The following is a 20,554-nucleotide window of genomic DNA, read 5'->3' on the forward strand; positions in this document are numbered from 1 at the left end:
CTCTGCCATTCTTCTTTCCTCTTTTTTTCCTCTTCTTTTTTTTTGCATTTAGTTGTTGCTATGACAATTTCATCATCAAACATTGTCTGTCCCATAAGATGCTTGTTTTGTTTTCCAATTCACTGACAGCAAGTCACCACCTGCAGAGCAAGGATGAGATTTGTGTAGAGTTCATCAAAGAGTACATTGTGGACTGTAAGAACATCTCTCTCTCTCTTTTAAACTTTATTTGGAAATATTTCAACCAGAAACAGTGTAGCATGCTAGGAAAAAGGTCTCCAAAGTTTTGTGGTTTGTTGGCATGGTTTGTTTAATGAGTGTCTCTGTCCACATGTGTCATGCGATGCACCCCAGGAGTTGGTCCTTGCCAGCACACTAATGAAGCCTAGACTTTATCCCACACAGAGACTGACCCCTCTGGCTCCTCTCACTCCGTCAATATACCTTTTCACTTACAGCTCATTAGCCCAGTGAAGAATTATGCAACCAGTATGCTGCAGTTTAAAGGAAGTTGTAAGATACTTTGGAGTTCTTGCAGTTTATTTCCAGTGAAGAGCATGAATCTAATTATTAAAAAAAGTGTTCTTGATTGATTTTATTTGCACCATATTAAATACTTTGAGGACTGGAGTACTATTGTAAACACAATTCAGTGACATGTAAATTTTCAAAAAGTACAGTCTCATGTATTTTCATTTCAAGCACATAAGAGAATACAGAATTATACAAATACATACCATTCAACAAGAAAAATAAAAAAACAAAAGTTGTTTTAATATATATATATTTTTCCTAATATATAGGAGTTTTGTTGAAGTTGGTAAATTGAAAACCTCTTCAAGTGAATAGTTTTATTTCTGGATTTATGGAAACGGGGTTTTGTGGAGCACTTATGAACATTCGGTGTCTTACAGCAGCTCAGCAGTCAGTTTGATTTAAGTTTGAAGAAAAAAGGAAAGATTTCCTGTGAAAGAGTTAAAACTACTGTTCAAATTCCTACTACTTTAAGTGACTGGTAAATGAAGTAAATTGACATCTCGTCAATTTTTTATGAAACAATTTTGTCACTTTTATTTTTCAATTGTGAACAATGTTTGCTTCTATGCATTTGTAGCACCAACATATCCTGCGACTGGTCAGTGTATTCTGCTATAAATTGTTTTGTGTCTATAACCAACAATTCCAGAAAAAAAAATGCATGATATTTTCACTTTTTTGATCTCTTATTTTTAACATCTTTAGTTGTTTTAAAATTGAACTGACAGGAATGCGAGTCACGGTTAAACCCTGTCAGTAAACAATAAGTTCACTGCATGCCTCTGTGTAGCAATATAGGCCAAAATAGTGATAAAGTAAATTGACATTCTGATGCAAAAGTTGCAAGGTGTGAAAATATGTTGTGTAGTCTTTGACAAAACAGTGACGGAAAGTTTTGAGTTTGTTAGAAAAATGAATTCTTGCACACACCCTGCTTTGAGTATCTCTTAGCTTTACTTTTCATTATTCAGAATTTTTCCCTCATTCTTCAAAACTACTGCAGATAAGATACTAATTACTCAAAAGTGCTCCACACAACCAAGCAGGAAAACAAACTATTTTTTAAAAATGATTCCGTCATTACAGTCTTTACAGATAAACGCTGCAAGAATTTGAATTACAACAAAAATTGTTATATCAGCCCTCCAATAACTGACTTTGAAAAGATTTCCACTGGGGTCACCTCAGGCTGCCTCCTGAATAAAAGATGATATTGTTGTTTAAAATGGACAGTAAATTTACTGATGTGACACCTTTCCAGTGCATAATCTTGTTGACAGATAATCTCATTCTCCAAACACTGACTAAAAAAAGAGATACTGTTTGTAGCACATACATCACAGTGAGAACATAATGCCTCCAGTAGTTGAGCTTCATTAGTTTTTATAGAGTAAGGCTTTGGGCTTTAACACAGCATGTTAGCTTGGATACTTTTTTAAGTCCTCATTAAAATTATGCTTCTTGTCCATAAAATTCTTTCAAGCCACTTATAATTTTTTTCGGGGGGTCTTTTCTTTTTCAGCATATCAGTGGGAGACTTCCTTTCATGCTTCAAGCTGGTTGTCACCACTGCGGCTCCGACCTCCAGAGCTGGGATCCCATTATGACCTTAGTGACGCCCAGCAGAACATCAGGCGTGGAGGTAGCACACGGTCTCTGCAGCTAGACTCTAGAACGACGGGTTATGGCTGCGACAGAGGCCATGAATGGGGACAGGAGGACCGGAGGAGAACCTTCCAGTGGGAGAGGAACCGTTCAGGCGAGTGGGAGAGAAAACAAACTGTACACAGGGAAGAACAGCGGAGGCACGAAGGAGGAGGAACGAGGAGCAGGGACATGGGAGTGCAGCACAGAGACCATCTGCCTTTGCGTGGCAGCGACAGCTTCGGAGACAGCTCTTCGCCTGTTTACGAGGAGTTCAGAGAGTCCAGTCATGACACGGAGCAAAACGAAGACACAGAGAGCGTTTATGACACTCTACCACCAACCCGACGAGCCTACGAAGGATACCCACCCAGCCCACCAGGCCTTAACCTGCACCCAGCTCAACTCATGCCCCCATTGAGGGCCTGGGACCTACAGTCTGAGGAATGGAGGGGATCACAGGAGGGTCAGGGAGAACTTGGATCTGCTGCATTGGCAGGTTCTGGGGACGAGCTAGAGAGACTGCTGAACCTGGTGTCGCTCAGAGCCAGAAGAGCCACACGGGTGAACAGAGCCTCAACTGGATCTGAACCAGCAGCAGACTGGGACGGCTTTAAATGAGTGCAGAAAATTATCTAACATATATATTTAATATTCAATTTATATATTCAAAAAAGACAATGATTCTCTCTGACTTTTATAGTGCACCATATTAAAGTATCTGAATAAGACCAAGAGCTAAAAAAAAACATGCTTCTTATATTCTACATTATTATCTTTGTGTAAACAAGCTCTAATTCACCACCGATCCTCTGGATCTTCAAAACGCTGGAGAACGAAGAGGAAATATTTGTGTGTTCTCTAGACGCTTTCACCTGTGCTGCATGAGAGTTGGCTGTGATTGGCTGCAAATCAAAGCTTTCACATTTATTATTTAAAGTCACTGAAGCAATGCGTTTGGAGCCTGGCTGCCTCTCTTTTTTGAATGATACCAATGTACCCTCACGTTATCGAGTATTTCATACATTGTTCCACTGGACCGCACACACACACACACTCCCAGAGTCACAATCATGTCATGAACCCAACATTGTTTGTACTTAATACCTTTATTATTTTCACTGGCACATGCTCCGGGTTGTTTTGAACCAATCTATTCACCCACATCGTAGAAACAGCCCGAGAGAAGCTATTAAGATTACGAGCGCTGATACCAGGGGATCTTCACCTAATTATTCAATTATTCTATGAATTTTTATTTGACAACTATTCATTTGTGTGAACTTCTTTGTTAACTCACATTATGGATTTATGTGTTTTAGAAATGAACCTGTGGCAATGCATGCATTTCTCATTTTCTTCATCTCAGAATGCAGTCGTAGAATTTAAAATATAGGCATTTTTTTTATAACACAACTTCTAATTTTACTAATATTGCAAGAATCCTTAAAGCTGCAGTTTTGGATGGAAGGAAGCCCACTGTACAGCAGGTGTTAACATGAGAAAAGGATTCCAAGAAATCGTGTGCTGAAAGGCTCTGATAATTGTTTGGAAATGCGACCGTGAAGTGCAGAATCGCTCACCCAGGATGAGCACATGGTTGGCACACTGATACCACGGTGTAAATTCTGCTCTGTTCCCAGTTCAGGCACAACAAAGGGAATGCAAATGGAAATGTTAAACAGCACTGAAACTAAGATTCGGGGTATATCCATGTAAATATTCAGAGCAGAAGTCCAGGGAAGCTGAGGATTGGGGAACAAGCCGGTCCAAATATCTGCATTTAGAATTATATCTGGTAATAAAAGAGCTGAAAAAAAACATTCTGATGCCTAACATTTAATCACATGCAATACACCTCCTGGTGAACATGACTGTGCTAAACATTGTCCTCGGGAACTAGGAAAACATTTACATCTTATTTAGGGATGTAAACAGGAAACAATATGCAAAGTGAAGTGTTTGGGTCTTCTAAAGGAAAGAGAGCAGAGTGTAAATGCAAATCATCCACAATTGTCAGCTTGTAATGAAATTCAAGGGCACACTATTTTGTTAAATTGATTTGCTGCTGAAAGGGCGCCGGGATTTTAATCCTGAGAGGTACTCTCCCGAAGGACTCTTCTGGAAGCGCTCTAACATCCAACGCTAATGGCCACATGTCAGGTGGCACGTCTTAACATGGTCATTATCGGTCTCAGTGTCAGCAAATGCATCCGTGTCTCTCAGTATGATGCCCATCTATCCATCCTCATTACTCATTCCGGTCCACTCTGTGAGTGCGTCCCTGAAGCGTGTCCCAGCTGGCACGAGGCACCGGCCCGGGGAAATATCTCAGACAGGTCAGGCTAACACGTGGACAAACACATTCACACCTGTGGGCACTTTGCAGTTTCCACTTCGCCTGGCCGCGCATGTCTGCAGACTGTGGAGGGAAAGTAGGCCCCCTGCAGGAGTCCCATTGGAATACTTCAAGATGTACAAACTCAGTGCAGAACAGCAACTTCCAGAAGGCTGAAACATTAAACCTGGACTAAATCAACACACCTTTGCTCATATTCGTTTGTACTTGACTTCCATCTTTTGTGGTTGTAAAACTTCATTTTGAGCCTAATGGTTTTAAATTTTTTTGGGGTTACCAATGAAACACACTATTATCTACTGTCTGTGCACTACAAGGATTTGAATGTGCCCCAATCAAGCAGATTCCTTTCTTTATTAGAAAGAAATAAGGTGTTTGTCCTAAGGGTGAATATGTGCCTGATATTCTCTTGCTGTTGAGCTACAGTATCTTAAAGCCCACTGTCAGATAAATAATTCCCATAAAATATTTAATCCTGTTAAGTCGATCTTGTCACACCTCTTATATGTTTTTCTTTCCCACCCCACGAGAATCTGACAGATTTGTTTTAGCAAAACTTTAAGCTCGTTAAAGTCCCAGGAAGGCACGGAGGTGTTGAGAGTGTGGCTTGAAATGCATCTTTTACAGTATATGACCGGTCAAACAATACATTTCATTTTGAGAACATCTGAGATTATTTTATAAGGCTATTATGATCATAGCTTCGATCTCTTTGGTGGTATACAAAGTCAACAGCCGTGCAGATTTCATCATAATCTTTTTCTGCATTATGTCTTTTTTGTTTACCTCGGGAACAGATTTCTTTGCTGATTTAAATAAATAAATCCAACTCTCTTCCTGTGGTACTCTTTATTGCAGTGAGCTTATTTTCATATTGACCTAGTGCTAAGAGGAAATCATGCATCTATAATTAGAAATGGTAAATGTTTTTTTTGTCTCTCAAAGCCATTTACAATGTTTTTTTTATTCACACAAAAGGTACATGTTCTTATTATACATTTACATTATATCTATATCTATATCTATATAGATATAGATATAGATATATAGAGATATTATTCACTTTTTACTCTCTGCATTCACATATTGATGAGCATATTGAGCTTTTATCAACAGAGCAACATCTTTTGACTCCCTAATAAAGAGAACTCTGCAAATTACGAAGCCTACACCCTCTCTACAGTTTTCAAATAATTATGCTAAAGAAGGTGGCATTTTCAATCCAGTTCTCTGCATCCACAAAAGGTGATTATTAATTAAAGTTTGGCTGGTGACAATGGATGAGGGCAGGGAGTGGTCACTGTGCTCCATGTCCACCGTCTGCTCTCAGTCTGTCCATAACTAACACAGGCAGGCATAAAGGAACCTTTGTGGTTTGTGATTACCCCTACCCTCCCAACCCTCTGTGGAGTTCACACACAAACTTTGCTCTTGTTATCATCTGAGCCTTCCTCTAGAAAATACACCAAACTATCTATCTGCTGGAAAACCCTTCCCATGGCAACCAGGCATTCCTCTGATTGTATTTTACTTGTTTGTTATGGATTTTTTTTTGTTACGCATTTTGGCCAATTAGGGGTGAGGCAGTGTAAATGTGTTTGGGTGCATCTGTTGTGGTGGAGATGTGTGATTTTCTTTCTCTCTCTGCAGGCTGTTCAACATATCAGCGTTACAAATAGTTCATGTGTCATAGAGTCACAACTACTATGTGTTAGGCGATGAGGGTAGGGGAGGGCTGGATTCTTTGACCAAAACCTGTCCACCTTTTCACATGTCACAATGTGCGCTCATGCACTGAGATAACTTCAGGAAACAGCCAAGGCATCTTATTCCAGAGTACCTTAAGGTAAGGAACAAAACAAGTTTCTTAAATGTGTTTCTGTAAAACATTTCAGGTAACTTATATCCATTTGAATTTATTTTTTGGGTTCTCATTTTTTTTTCTTATTCATAACCAAGAGCTACATTTCCATGATTGCAAATGTGCATTTCTTACAGAGCAGGTTTGCACAGTATACTGAACATTTGTTTACGTCATATGTGCATTCTTTCAGTACTGCAAAAATTAGTAATAAATCTCAGAAACAAACTGCATGCCAACAATACAGAATATTCAGCAATCAGATGAAAACCCACTGCCCTTAATGCCCACAGTTGATTTAGATCATGGTCAAAATGCTAAAGCGCATGGAAAGCATTGTGAGCATTATGATGACCAAAAACAAGAGGAGTGAGGAAAATATTGCAACTGGTCTCATCATCATGAGATTCAATAATACCCCAATCACATGTATTTCTAATATCGTGCAGACCTTATTTTTCAGTAAGTGTTATTTTATTATTTTTGAGCAGTGGGTAACCCTCGTATATCTTTCAGTGCTTGCCAGTTTGTATCAGTGCAAAAGATTGAAAGAGCTCATAGTTAAATGTTGGCTGCCTTGTTTCAGTTATGTTCTCTCTCTCTCTCTCTCTGCAGGACCACCCACCACAAAGACTCGAACACATACAAGGCAGAATTCGAGAGATATGATTCTTTATTTTTCCTCAGCCCAGTAAAAGTGTATGTATTGCTCGGCCCAGATAATCATAAAACCTGATGAAACTTGTCACTGATTGAAACAATATAAAACCTCTACCACCACCTTTACTGCCTGAAATATTATCAGCCTGTGCTGCTGCCTAATGTGATCTGAACGCTTGAATTTATGGTTTCTCTAATGAGGTTGCCTGTCAATACAAGGCCATTCAGAAAATTAGAGCTTTCCAAATATATGACATTAAATTTTACAGGTTGTCATTCTGCAGACACTTTTCTCAAAGTGACTTACAAGTTTTCTTTCAACATTCAAGTTTAATATGGTAAGGGATCCTAGCAATTTCATGGAAGGAAAAATTCTAAAGAGGACAAGTAAAAAGAGTCCAGGAATGTGAAATATGAGCAGGATGAGCTTGTAAGGGTATTAAAGGTATAAGAATAGGACGTCCTCTTTGAACAGATGAGTCTTAAAAAGATTTTTGAAGTTAAAGAGAGATGCTTCGGATCAATAATTATTGTGGAACCACAAATAAAAAGAGTCATGACTGACAAATAAAATGGTAGAACAAGACAACATACTTCTGAAGTAATCAAGAAAGAACATAAAGCCTGGGACATATTTACACAATATATATATATATATATTCACCCTGTCTACAGTGATAGTGGTGATAACCTCCCAGGAGAGTGTCACTGGGGAGAGGGATGTCTGGGACCTGTTGCCTCCTCGATGAGATCATAGATAGTGACAATAAATGGCTGGATTAACGGTTAGACCTATAACTAAGATCAATTGATTGGTCACCCATGGCAACTGGTCATCCATTTTTGGAAAGACAGGTACAGCTTTATGTGATAGTAAGTCAAATAGTAGATGGCCAAGCCAATGAGAGCAGATAAAGCAATGAGACATGAAAGTTTGCCCTTGCAATGTCATCTTGAAAGAACGATCAGTTAGGTACAACTCACACCAATTGTGTGTAATGCAGGAGATGCTTATCTCAGAGAGTGCTGATAGTAGGGTGCCATCATTTATAATTTTAAACGCTGCAGAGAGGTTGAGTGAATTGAGAAAAGGGGACTGTGTGCTGCTGCTCTGGTTGTGTTCAGGCCTTTATCACAGATAGTAGAATCATCTAGGTGAAGCTCTCTTTCTTAAGACCAGACTCATTTGGGTAAAGGATATTAATTTCAGAGACACACTCTGAGACCTAATTGTAACCCACCCATCAATATCTTTAAAAAGGACCGGAAGCAGCAATGTTAGCCTTTACCCAACTGCTTTCTTGCAGAAGGAGGATCTAGCTTAAGGATTGATGTCTACATTGAAGCCACAGAGAATACCTTTGGCTATACAGCAGGTGCCACAGTTAATACAGCTTTTCATGTTTCAGAATCCACAGCACCAAGCTTAGTTCCTTCAGGATTGCCAACACAAAAGGCTTTCGATTTAGGGCATGAACTCAGTTTGTTTTGTTCCCCCCTCCTCACCTAAAACTTGCAACAAGCAGTTCAAAATAACAATCAAAAAGCTAAAGCTAATTGTGGTTTCATGTGCCAGGCAGCACTCATGAATATTTGTGAATGTTGGAGAGAAACTAGCACGTATACTTCCAATGCCCTGATTAGCATAATATGATTGATAGTTTCTCCCAGCTCTAACAGTAAGGCGTGTGTAAAAAGTCCTGGCAGCATCTTTGGATTTTTCTGTTTTATATTTTTTTCCATCTTCCTTTAACTGATCTTGTTTTTATCTTTACATGACACAACCCTCACGGGTAAACTCATTTATAACTTTACATCTTCCTCCAGCTCTATGTGCGGCACACAGATAGGAAAAGGTCCTGCTGTCTGGTCTGAAGAAAGGCAATTACTGCAAGCAATTTATCCATTTAGATTTAGATCCTATTAATATATTTAGACAACAATTACATAACATGTCCCAATAACTTCCAATGTCTCTCATTTGATGACTGCCCTGTTTGTTTATTGTATTCCAAGCATGCTGGCTGTTGTGGCATGGGGTCAAACCCAAGGCAAATACGAGGATGAGTGTGGGAAAAGAGAGTCTGGGCAAAAAACAAAGTCACTGTTGTGTTTACTCATTGTGCAGCAGAAGAAACTGAGGAGGACCTGCCAGTCACTTTAACTGTGCTGGATTTTTATTGGACCATCTGGCATTTACACCACAGAATCAGTTAAGCTGAATAAAACCATGGCTCACTCCCTGTTTTTCCTTCTTATTCTCTGTTCCACTTTTTTTTTTATCAGTGATTTTCCTCACAATCTGGCTGGACACAGCAGGAAAAGGGGAGACATGGACAGATGGATGAAAAGATGTTAAGGAGGAGGGGATTGAAAGACATATTATGTCAGAAAGGCAAGAGATGAGTAGAGAAGTGAAAAGTACGAGAGATTACCATTCCCCAGTTCTCGCTTGTTGAGGGATAACTGTGGGGGTGATTATAAATCCATGCTGTTCTCAGTCACTCCAGGATTACACACAGCAGCCAGACCTAATCTATCCTCCCAACATCTGTCTCAGATGGCAGAAATACATGAAGGCAAGCCAACACATACTGCATTCATACATGCCCCAAAAACAAACACAAACAGGTCGGTGACGGTACAAATGCAGCCAGGGTTTGCAGCAATTTTTGTCACAAATATTTAACAGATACTTTGATCCTTCGCATAAGATGAGACGCAACATACTTGCATAGCAAAACAGAAGAAAAGGGGATGGGAAAAATGGAACGGGAAGACTTGATGTCTACATGTATGGAGATAGAAATTCCCATCAGAATGCTGCCCTGAACCACATCAAGAAGAAGCTGTGCAGCAGCCCAGCCCTGTCACACCCCGCCCCGTGCTGTTTGGAGAGATTATTACTAAGGCAATCTGTTGGCATATGCCTGCAGAATTGCTATGTGGGAGACAGGGAAGTTAACCATGCACTTCATGTCCTTTATTGGATTTTTCTTACGTGACGAAAGCGCATAAATGCCACTGGATTATGTCACATTTACACAACATTAAAACCCAGTAATTGCCTTAAACCTTTGGACATTTCTTGCATGTCTTTGTTGTTGTTATTTACATAAGGACTTTGTCTAAATCCTACCAAAGAAAAATGAAAGGAAAAAGCTGAATCTCGACATCATTAATTTGCTTTCTAAAGCTCAAGCTTTGATATGCTGATTTGACCTCAGCCTTGTCCTAACAGTGTTGGACTTTATTTCAGTGTCCGTTGTTTGTTGTGTTGCTGTAAACAAAGCCTGTCTTAAACGGAGGTGAGACAGAATGATGGATCAACATGCCTCAGGGGCCTCAGTGCTCAGCATGTTATCTCCTTTGGCTCTAAGAAATGGGTACACTGTCACCCTCGAGATTGCTGAGATTTGATTTTGTTAAGAAGGAGGTCTGCTTTATGTTGCGCTTTGATCATCAGAGGGGTTTTATGCTCAGCAGCAGAATAAGCATTTAGATATGCTGAAGTCGCTCTGATTTTTATTAGGCCCTTGTTGAACTGAAAGAGCATAAAATGTCTTTTGTAGTGGTCTTCAGAGTCTAAGTGATGACTCAAATGCTCAAACAATCAGAAATGTGACAAGAGGGCAACTGCAGAGTCACAGATTTTGTCAAACAGATATAATAATGTTTTCAAAAACAAATGTGCCCTCACCTCTAAAGACTGTCACCATTACACAAACCTGTGAAACACCCAGGTTTATGGGGCTATAACAAACACTGATCTAATGACAATTAAAAACATGAAATAACATCAACATTTCTAAATGTGATCTTTAGTTTATAGTACAAAGAAGTAAGGAAGTTCTTTTGGCTGCTCCCTACTTCAGAGGTTGCCACAGCAAGCAAATTCGCACAAACGATTATTCCGGTTGCCCTTACTGCTGCAACCTGGGTTTGACCCTGCAGCTTCAGAATTACAAAACCACGGCCTAGAACTCTGTCAGTGTTACAGATATTGAGCTAAAATAGGGTGCGGAAGTAGCTGAGATTCACCTCCATCACATACTCCAAATGCTACTAAATCTTTGTTTAAAAGTTTGGTGTTAAAGAGGGTGGAAAATATGCATACCTTATATTGTATTGTATATATTTGCATTGCATGTTAAAATACAATACGGCAAAATAAATATAAGTCAGATGGAAAATTTGCTAGTGTCATCCATGGTATTTTTAAACTTTGTTTCAGTAGTAAATCTATTTTCTCTGAACTTGTCACCTTACTCCCAGACACACTGGCAAAAATATATTTATATATAAAGTTTCAATAGTCTGGCTAGTTTTCTCTTGTTTTCTTGACACTCTGTTCCCCAGACAGTAGATTTTGTGGCACCATCTGGTGATTTTAACAAAACCCTATGTGGAACAATGACTTGAGTTAGCAAAGAGACTTTGTGTTATCAATATTAATAAACAACAGAAAAACATGGCCATATGGAGCAGCTGGGTTCCTGGTTATTGAAGAGGGTGGTATCAATATCCTGTTTCTGTGCTCCGAACGGTGCTCGTACTTCTCCACAGTGTTAGGCCTCACCACGAGAAGTAAATGCTTTGGATTACAGAGATTTCCTTCAGAGTAGGGCAAGACTGCAAGCACACTAGCTGTGGATCTGGACTACTGTGAAGCATGTCCTCCACAGTCAGCAGAATATTATCAGGGAACTGCAGTTTTTAATTAGCAGACTTGTGTTTTATTCCACCAACACCATTGATTTTTTCCCCCATAGTATTGTTATGAGTCCCTGTCCCCTCTATTGAGTGTTTTTCCCATATAAAAAGCTTGTGTGTGTGTGTGATGTCAATGTGGCTGACCTTGCAGCCAGAGCTGTCTGTCTCCTGGTCATCACATAAAGCCTGTTGAACACACATCACCCTGCTTTGAGGGTGAGGCCGGGCGCCTCTGATCTGTTCCTGCTGCTGGGCTTGAGGGCATCTGCTGCGGTCCAGCAGGAAAGAGTGAAACAAGGGACTGACGCTGGCCTCATTGTGTCACCACTGGCACTGACAGTATTGATGACTTTTAAAACTGCTTGGATCTCGTGGAGAGTTTGACTGCACCACTGCCACCGGTTAAGGATGAATGGGATTAAACTGCCACCTCCACTTGCTGTGTGACTGTGCACAAATGCTCCAGAGTCCAGAAATTACACGGTGGAGAAATTCTCAAAGTTTTGATATTTTTTGGGGGTCCAGTCCATAATGAATTGTGTTTGTAGCTGAAAGACTTAGAATAGACTGGGTACAGCTTAAATCACCTTAAGTAACTTGGGCATGCAACATGCCTGTTGTATGATTATTTTTTTGGGGGGGGCAAATTTTCCACTTCACCTTTCCACATTGAATAGCTTATTTTCCTTTCATGACTGTTAAAGTTAAAGAGATATTCTGGTCATTTTTGAAGTAATGTCAAATAGTTACGAATAGTTAGTACCTTATCAGCAGTGACAGAGCACGGAGTATGGAGAAAAGGAGCAAAAGCCTCTGTCCAGGCTTGGCTAATAGCTGGCCCATTTGAATTTATTTATTATTTTCAAGCTAACTAAACAACTCTTTCTCAAAAACATCATACCGGTGTAAAAGAACACTACATTAGTTAATGTTAAATGTCTGGGCCTTCATCAACTAGACCCCATGATTAGCTCACCTGGTCAAAGACTTGCCTCCTTCTCCTGTTATGACTGGTGTCAAGTGCTGATAAAGTACTAAATATTGATAAACCATTTGGTGGGACATCATTTCAAAAATGACCAGACTATCCTTGTAGCTTAGGTTGTTGTAAGCCTTAAACTTTGCCCTAAAAACTAACATATTGTAACACAGAGATATCTACTCATAACTGACACGTTTCTGCCATAAAGGACGTAATAAACTCCATTTAAATAGTTGTTATTTTGAATAAAGCTTTTATAAGGCCAATAAGATGAAGGATGAAAGGAAAGAAAATGACTTTAAATGAAAATGTGTCCAGTTGTGATTTTCAACCAGTCAGCTTCACAGCTTTATGAATGAGTGTTTCAACTGTGTCTCAACTGCTCCAGCTGTTTTACTCTTTCAGGATAAACACGGCGTGACCTAAAATCACAAAGTGTGTGTGTTCTCAAAACTGGCGTCCTTGCAACAAAATGTCTGGTTTAATTGTTTTACTTTCAAAATGTCCTCCCGCTCACCCGCGAGAAATGCCTCACAGGAGTCACAGCGTGCTGATTGGACCCACCGCTGAGCCCCACTTAGACAGCACCTCGGAGCGTTGTGCTGAGATCACAGGCAGATTCCGGGAGGTCAGGCTGGAGGGGTGGGAGGGGGGGCGAGAGAAAGGCAGAGGGGGGAGAATGGAGGAGGTGGGAGAAAATAAAAATGTTAGAGGGGGGTGAAGAGGAGCGCTGTTTGGAGGTAAGGAGAGAAGGGACACCGAGGAGTCTGCGTCTGCGGAGCCGAATCTCTCTCCCTTGTTTTTATTTATTTATTTATTTATTTATTTATTTATTTATTTAATTTGATTTCTCCACATCGGGATGTGGGTCTCACCGGGGGCTTCACGCGTCGCCGCGCGCGCAGCTCCAGTTGCGTCGTGAGCTCGTCCGGCGCGTGAGCCGGACATGACAGATCATTAAAGGACCGCAATTTGTTTGGCCGTTTCTCCCGCAATTCAGCTTATTGAATCAGAAAGAGTCCCGAGGCGGCGAAAGCGGGTTGACATTTCAGTGAAAGAAAAAAAAAGAAATTGCCCTCTTCTTCTTCTTTACAGACGTGGGCAAAACGAAGGAGAGTTACAAATGTCAGCCGAGCCAGGGACACCGGGAGAAGACGGAGACTCCAAATGTGTCGCTCTGAGAAATATCTTCTGAACCAAACCCAGACAGGAGGTGTGGCGCCGACAGGAGGTGTCTTCATTTGTTGCGGGACATGAATGGACCTCCGCGAAGATGCTCGCACGCGCACCCAAGACTCCGTGGAACTTCGTGCGTCACACGTGATCTCCACAGCAACTAATTGTCGCCTTTAAGCAGCAGACTTCCAACCTGCGCTCTCGTGGAACTTGCGGGGAAGCGGGGTGGCGGCGGAGAAGAGGCGCGCTCCATGTTTCGTCCCGGACACGCCGGTACCGACGGTACCTGCGGGACTTAATAAGAAGCTGAGACTCCGAGGCGGGGGGTGGTGGGGCAGCTGTGTGTTGTGGAGGGGCCACCCGTGATGCCTGACACGTTCGCGCTGATCAGGAACCGGACAGAGCCACGGCTGGGGCAGCTGGAGCGCAGCCTGGCCCCGGAGGGCACCGCCCGCCCCGCCTGGGTCATCGCCATCCTGGCCAGTGTGCTGATCTTCACCACGGTGGTGGACGTGCTGGGGAACCTGCTGGTCATCATCTCGGTGTTCAGGAACCGCAAACTGAGAAACGCAGGTGAGATCATCTTCCCCCAGATGTAGCTGGGTTTTTTTTTATTTATTTATTTTTTATACAAAGGTCACCTAAAGGTAATCTGGGCGAGCCTCTATAGCCCAATATTCGGAGGCAACAGTCAGGTTTGACTATGCTCCACTCTAATTAAAAGTCTGGTGACAAACTAACTTTTAATAAAGTTTTTTTTTTTTTTTACAGAAAAGTAAACCACAGAATGAGCCCACGCCACACAGCACTGAGTGGAAGCTCTTCCTATAGATATTGGATTATCTGTCAGCCTGCACAGAGCCCTTTAATATACAGAAGTTGACAAAATTATCTATTTGCTGACTGGCATTAAAAAACGGAGAGAGGGCACTGATAGAATTCAGCAAGAGTGCTGAGCTCATGTCTTTACAACTTCAGCTCTTTCCTGTCTTACTCCTTAACGATAATGTTCACAGGTAGCCCGAGTCATACATTTAGGTTCCAAATGAAGAAAGCATAGGCACAGGTGAAGTTCTTTAAAAAGCTGAATGTAATGGTGTTGATGAACTGCTTTGGATGTGGCGGGGAAAAGAAAAAAAAAATTGTCTCGCAGGAGCTTTTATGCCCCTATAGAGAAGCGCAAAACCAAATCAGGATGTGTGAATAGAAAGCCACATTTCCAGGTAAAAACGACACGGGCAGGGTTGCTGATCAGTTTCTTTAAGAGTAAAATAAATGCTTTTCTCCTTGTTTTTTTTTTTTCTTACTGAGTCACAGACACGTTTTTCATTCTGTTGCTTTACGCTCTAAATTGCTCTTCCCATTACAGTTGTCAGACACCTTTTTGTTTATTAAAGAAGCAAATTCTTTTTGAAACATGTTTTAGCCTAACAGCAGCTTAAAAAAAAAATAAGCCTCAAAATTGACACGAGAACATGTCAGCACGAATATTTTTCAGCCATGGAGTTTGCAAACGTTGTGCTGACTGGCTACTTTGTTTATCAAGCGTCAATTAGGTCATAGAAATATGCATTTATTTGCATATCACACAAATCAGCAACTATTTGCTGTCAAGCACGCAACCAGGAGTCTTCTTTCCCTTATTAATACATAACTAAATGCTTCTGCCAAAAAGACTGCAAACTTTTATTGAAGCGGATCTTAAAATCTGTCTTTGTATTTGCTGGCAGAGGAGTGCATTTTATTAGAGTGCGTTTTCTTTCAGTCAGATGGACACGGTGATCACCGGTGCATGTGAATGTAACCTTGACTTCAGACTCCCACGTGGAGAACTCAAGCCAAAGATTTTTTTTTTTCAAACTAAGGTTTAGATAGAGTCCCTGGTGTTCATAGCTCTGGAATGGCTTAGTGTCTTTATTTGTTGAACCAGAGTAAAGTGGATTTAGAAAAGTTAAGAAGTATGTTTGCAAAGCTGACCATGCTGTGGAGTGTGATTTTATTTGAAAAGCATGATCTACGACAAGTCTTTTTTTAATTACTTTTATTGCGATTAAATGATATTCCCAGTGACAGACTAGATAGTTGCATTCAGACGAGTCTAGATCAAATCTTTCTACCTCTTGAGCAAATAAGATGATGATGAAAGCTTTTCAAAAGGAGGTTTTATTTAACAACTGTATGTCTTTTCATGCATAATTTTGACAGAAGCGTTTAAAACACAAGATGAGTGAAGCAAAATACAATAAGGTTTTGCAAAAAGTGAAATGGCTTTTGTAATAAAATGTCAACTGTAGTGTATAAATCTCACCTAGACTTTACGGAAAAAGAGCTTGTAGGTTGGATGTTTGAGGAAAAGTGTGAGCCTGTCAGGTTTTTTGCTGAATGAGGGCTGCAACACTTCCAAAGGGCTCAACAGTAAATTGTGCATTCTGGGACACACAGTACACATGTTCTCCTGTGTTTCAGGAACACTTGTTTAGCTGGGGACACTCAGCGTACCCCTAATTTATTCAACTGTTTTTATCGCCTGCTTCCTATTAAAAAAAAAAAAGATTATATTTTGGTTGTGTGTGTGTGTTTGTGTGTGTATTTGTTACCAACATATTTTATAAACCACTGTATAACCTATGCTGAAAGTAATCATTGGATGTACCTCCACAACTAATTAACTTTTGGAGTCAACCCAATTCCGGGTGGTCACCACAGCCAACTGACCTTGAAAACACAAAAATGCCCATAACTCAGTCCGCTTTACAGATATTGACCTAAAATTTGGGTGTGATATTAGCTGAGACAGATCCTCAACACATATTTTGAACGCAAAGAGATTACACAAGATCTTTCTTAAAAAAAAATATCCATTAACTATTTGGAGTCAACTCTGTTAGCAAAAAAACTCATAAACCACATTACAGATTTTAATGAAACTTGGAGAAAATGCGTGTCAGATGTACGTTTACAGCTGATTAACCTTTGAAACCAATCCAAGTCAAAATGTGTCATGACCAACCGACCGTAGAAAACTCAAAAATGGCTATAAATCAGCCAGTTTTACAGATATTAAGCTCAAATGTGCCATGGTTGTAGCTGAAAGTCATTCACAACATATAATCCAGCTGATATTCATTGACAGAGATTTCTGTTTAAAATGTTGAAGGCAACCCCATTTGTCTGTTCACAAAATATTTCACGAACCACTGGACAGATTTTAATAAAACTTTGGGAAAGTAACTGTTTGTTGTTCATCTATAACTGATTATTTTTTGGAGTCAACCCAACTCCAGATGGTTGTCTTTGCTAATTGAACTTAGCCAACACCAACAAATTTGTATAACTCAGTCAATTTAACAGATATTGAGCTACAATTTGTTGTGGTAGTAGCTGACATTGCACGTAATGTCATTGACAAAGTTTGACCAAAACGACTACAACTCTGACATTTCTCATCATAAGAAAATCTTAGTCAAAAACTCTGGCATGAAAAGCAGCGGGCAATGTGCATTCCTTTTAGGAATGCTAGGCCTTTAATTTTATACTAGTTTCATTAAGAGTTTATTTATTTCAATCCAAGTCTTATAAATATATAGTTTTTTGGTCTCCCTATACATATTTAATAAAAGTGTCACTAAAATATAGTCTTGGATGTAAGGCTCCGTTTTTTGGGGGTTTTTATTTTTCCTTACAGACATGGTACATTTCTGCCTTAAAGCTGATCTCTCTCAACCCGAACAGCCCACTCAGCAGTTCAGAAACGGCACTGAACCTTTGGATTGAAACGGCCCACTTAACAGTTTAGATGGGAAAGCACCTGACTTAACAAGAGTGTATTAACAGGCACAGTGGGATCAGAGGGCATCGTGTGATTACTCACCACTGTTGTCCCCGCAGTGGCAGAGTGAGAAGCGAGTCTGCCACTCAGTGTAATATTCCATCAAATGCAAGCTTGGCGGGTGATAACTGGCCATGCTTTAGTCTTGCCTGCCCACGCTCATGGAAAATGCTGCCTCGTAGTAAATAGCATACTACAGACTCATAATTATCCCAATATTGAATTGGCATCAAGATGTGTGTGATTCATACAAATCAGAACTCTGGGGCATGTTGGCCTTGGATCAAAACAGCTTTGTATAGCAGACAGATTCTGCATCAACATGCAAATATGTCTGCAAGAGAGACTGCAGCATTTTTTCTTACTTTTAACATAAACATGCTTACCTAGTATGCTAAAATGTACAATAGAGAGCATAATCTGTACAATGCACTACACTGAATCTGCAGTTGCTTTGGCTGTATTGTGTTCTCTTGCACAAGTTTGTGAATGTGCATGCAAAATTGGCTTTTACACTTATGCAGGACAGAGATTTTTGCCCCATGAGATTTGGCTTTGAAAATGCTTAGGTGCTGCAAACCTACAAAGAGAGTCGAACAAGATCACACATCACAGAGACTTTCCTCAAAGAGACTTTATTTACATCATACACCCCCTTTCCCTCATTTCCTCTACAGCTCATTTTCGCTAAAGCTCATTTCCTGTACAAAAAAGATACTTAAAATGCTTTTTAGTTAAAACTAAAGCTTTACAAGGGGGGGGGGAAGCTCACTGCTTAGTTTAGAGTTTTACATTCACATGCTTTCTGTCTTCGGTACCTCTGTCCATGGTGCTGAAACCTTGACAACCAGACTTTTTTGCTGTCTCCGTGGTGCTAAAACACTCAAACATGAATCAGTTCTCTTGTATGTAACTGTGTTCTTGTAAACATGAGACAAACAAATAAAAGGGCACAGAATAACTACTATTCAGTTTGAAAGTCTGTACATACTGTAGTAGAGTACAATCTAAAGAAAGTATTTTAAGTGTAATTGTTGCCTTTATGAATTATAGGATACTTTAGAAGTTGTGTACTGGGTGTAGTATACAAATATTCCACTTTGGAAAAAAAAAGACTATTATGGAAATTCTCTGACGTTGTAAAGTGTTTTTATTTTCACTGAGCAAGTAATATTGGATCAAAATAATTGTGTCATTAAACTGAGATAAGAAAGATCTGAAGATTTTTTAGCTTTTTATATTTAGCAGATCATCTCCTGACTAATGTCCATATTATCCGGTATGAGAACCGTCTTTCCTCGGGTATCCATTTGGTGAATGAGTCCATGCTCGATTAGCTTTAACATAACCTTGCAATAAAAGCAGACACCGAGTGCTTCTGATTTGGCACAAAAATGATCTGTGTTGTAGCGTCTATTCAAACAAATGCTAAGGACGTGGCACGGAAGGAACCTCTACAGACAGTGCCAAAAATCAATCCAACGGTTCAACAACCTCTCAAAAGGAAGCTTGATGAATACTGGCAACATATTATTAATTTAACCCAAAATGAAATAATGTTTGGCTCAGATGGGATCCAGCATGTTCTGCATTGCCCCAGCCAGGACCACAGAGTAGGTCTGGACCGGTTTCCAATTTCAAATTTTTTAATGATTTAAAAAGTTACTGTCAAAACCACTGCACTTCCTGCAGTTTAAATTCCTTTTAATGAGAGGTCAGAGACAGTGCTGGGTTTTCTCCAGTGGTATGTAGCAGAGTGTGCTGCTCGCCCTCCCCTACCTGCTGCTGCAAGCTGCCAGTCAGTTCAGCTGTGTATGATGGGGCCAGGAATTCCCCAAAGCTTTAACCCTTAAAACAAAAAAACAAAAAAACAAAAAGAAAATTGCCTGTTTCAAAAGGTTTCCTGTAGTAAAAAACTCAGAAGGTCAAAGCTTGATTACCGGAGATACACCACCCGTCTCTCTTTTTAAGATAACACAGTCTTCAAACAAATGTTTACAGCAAACTATGAAAAGTCTATTGGTCTAATAAATAAATATATTCATTAGCTATAATCTAATTTAGTCTTTAGGAAAAAATATTTAATTAGCAGTAGTAATAATAGTTACCTTTCTGTTTTTAATTAAAAACAGTTAGCCTATTTGATACATGTGTAATTTTTTTTTTAATACTCTAAAACTATGGGATTTCTGTTCAAGGTTATTTTATCATCAGAATGCATATCAGAATCAGAATCATACCAAGCCAACGGTAAAATGCACAAAGAAAGTTTGAATGTGCTGATTCACCAGAAAAAGATATATATCGATAGTTTGTAAAAAAAAAAAAGGACCACTCCTACTGTCAAGAGGTTTGGGAGAATGATCCCGAACTTGAACAATCAGAAAAGTTTAAAAAAAAAATTTATTTCTTTTTTTTAAGGAGAGAGAAGGAAAAAATAAAGTCAGGGTTTGTCCCTCAGCATCAGTATTTTATTGTAGAGGACAGCAACCCCTTCTGCAAAAATTACCAGAGTAGAAGAAAATGTCAAGGATGGCAGAACATTTCTTTGTGAGTCTACGAAAAAGCTTGAACTCTCCCTGACAACACCTTTCATCAAAAACAATTTTGGATGTCCATAAAAAAGAGAAAAAAAATAAACATCCATCCATCCATCCATCCATTCTCTTCCGCTTATCCGGGGTCGGGTCGCGGGGGCAGCAGCCTAAGCAGGGAGACCCAGACTTCCCTCTCCCCAGCCACTTGGGCCAGCTCCTCCGGGGGAATCCCAAGGCGTTCCCAGGCCAGCCGAGA

The 20,554-nt window shown here is 40.0% G+C and overlaps 2 protein-coding genes across 2 annotated transcripts in view; both read left to right on the plus strand.

Moving 5' to 3' along the window:
- Positions 1–5,327, plus strand: part of LOC108237008 (protocadherin Fat 3) — an 83,482-nt gene extending 78,155 nt beyond the window's left edge. The window contains exons 52-53 of the mRNA XM_017418164.3: positions 130–195; positions 2,060–5,327. Of these exons, the coding sequence (XP_017273653.1) occupies positions 130–195; positions 2,060–2,802 (809 nt within the window). The 3' untranslated portion in view covers positions 2,803–5,327. The remainder of the gene's footprint in view (positions 1–129; positions 196–2,059) is intronic.
- An 8,150-nt stretch (positions 5,328–13,477) lies between these two features.
- The window catches only part of mtnr1bb (melatonin receptor 1Bb), a 49,206-nt gene continuing 42,129 nt past the window's right edge, over positions 13,478–20,554 (plus strand). Inside the window, exon 1 of the mRNA XM_017418189.2 lies at positions 13,478–14,505. Coding sequence (XP_017273678.1) covers positions 14,298–14,505 — 208 coding nt within the window. The 5' untranslated portion in view covers positions 13,478–14,297. The remainder of the gene's footprint in view (positions 14,506–20,554) is intronic.

The sequence above is a fragment of the Kryptolebias marmoratus genome, linkage group LG13 (assembly GCF_001649575.2).
Source record: "Kryptolebias marmoratus isolate JLee-2015 linkage group LG13, ASM164957v2, whole genome shotgun sequence".
NCBI classification, from domain to species: Eukaryota; Metazoa; Chordata; class Actinopteri; order Cyprinodontiformes; family Rivulidae; genus Kryptolebias; species Kryptolebias marmoratus.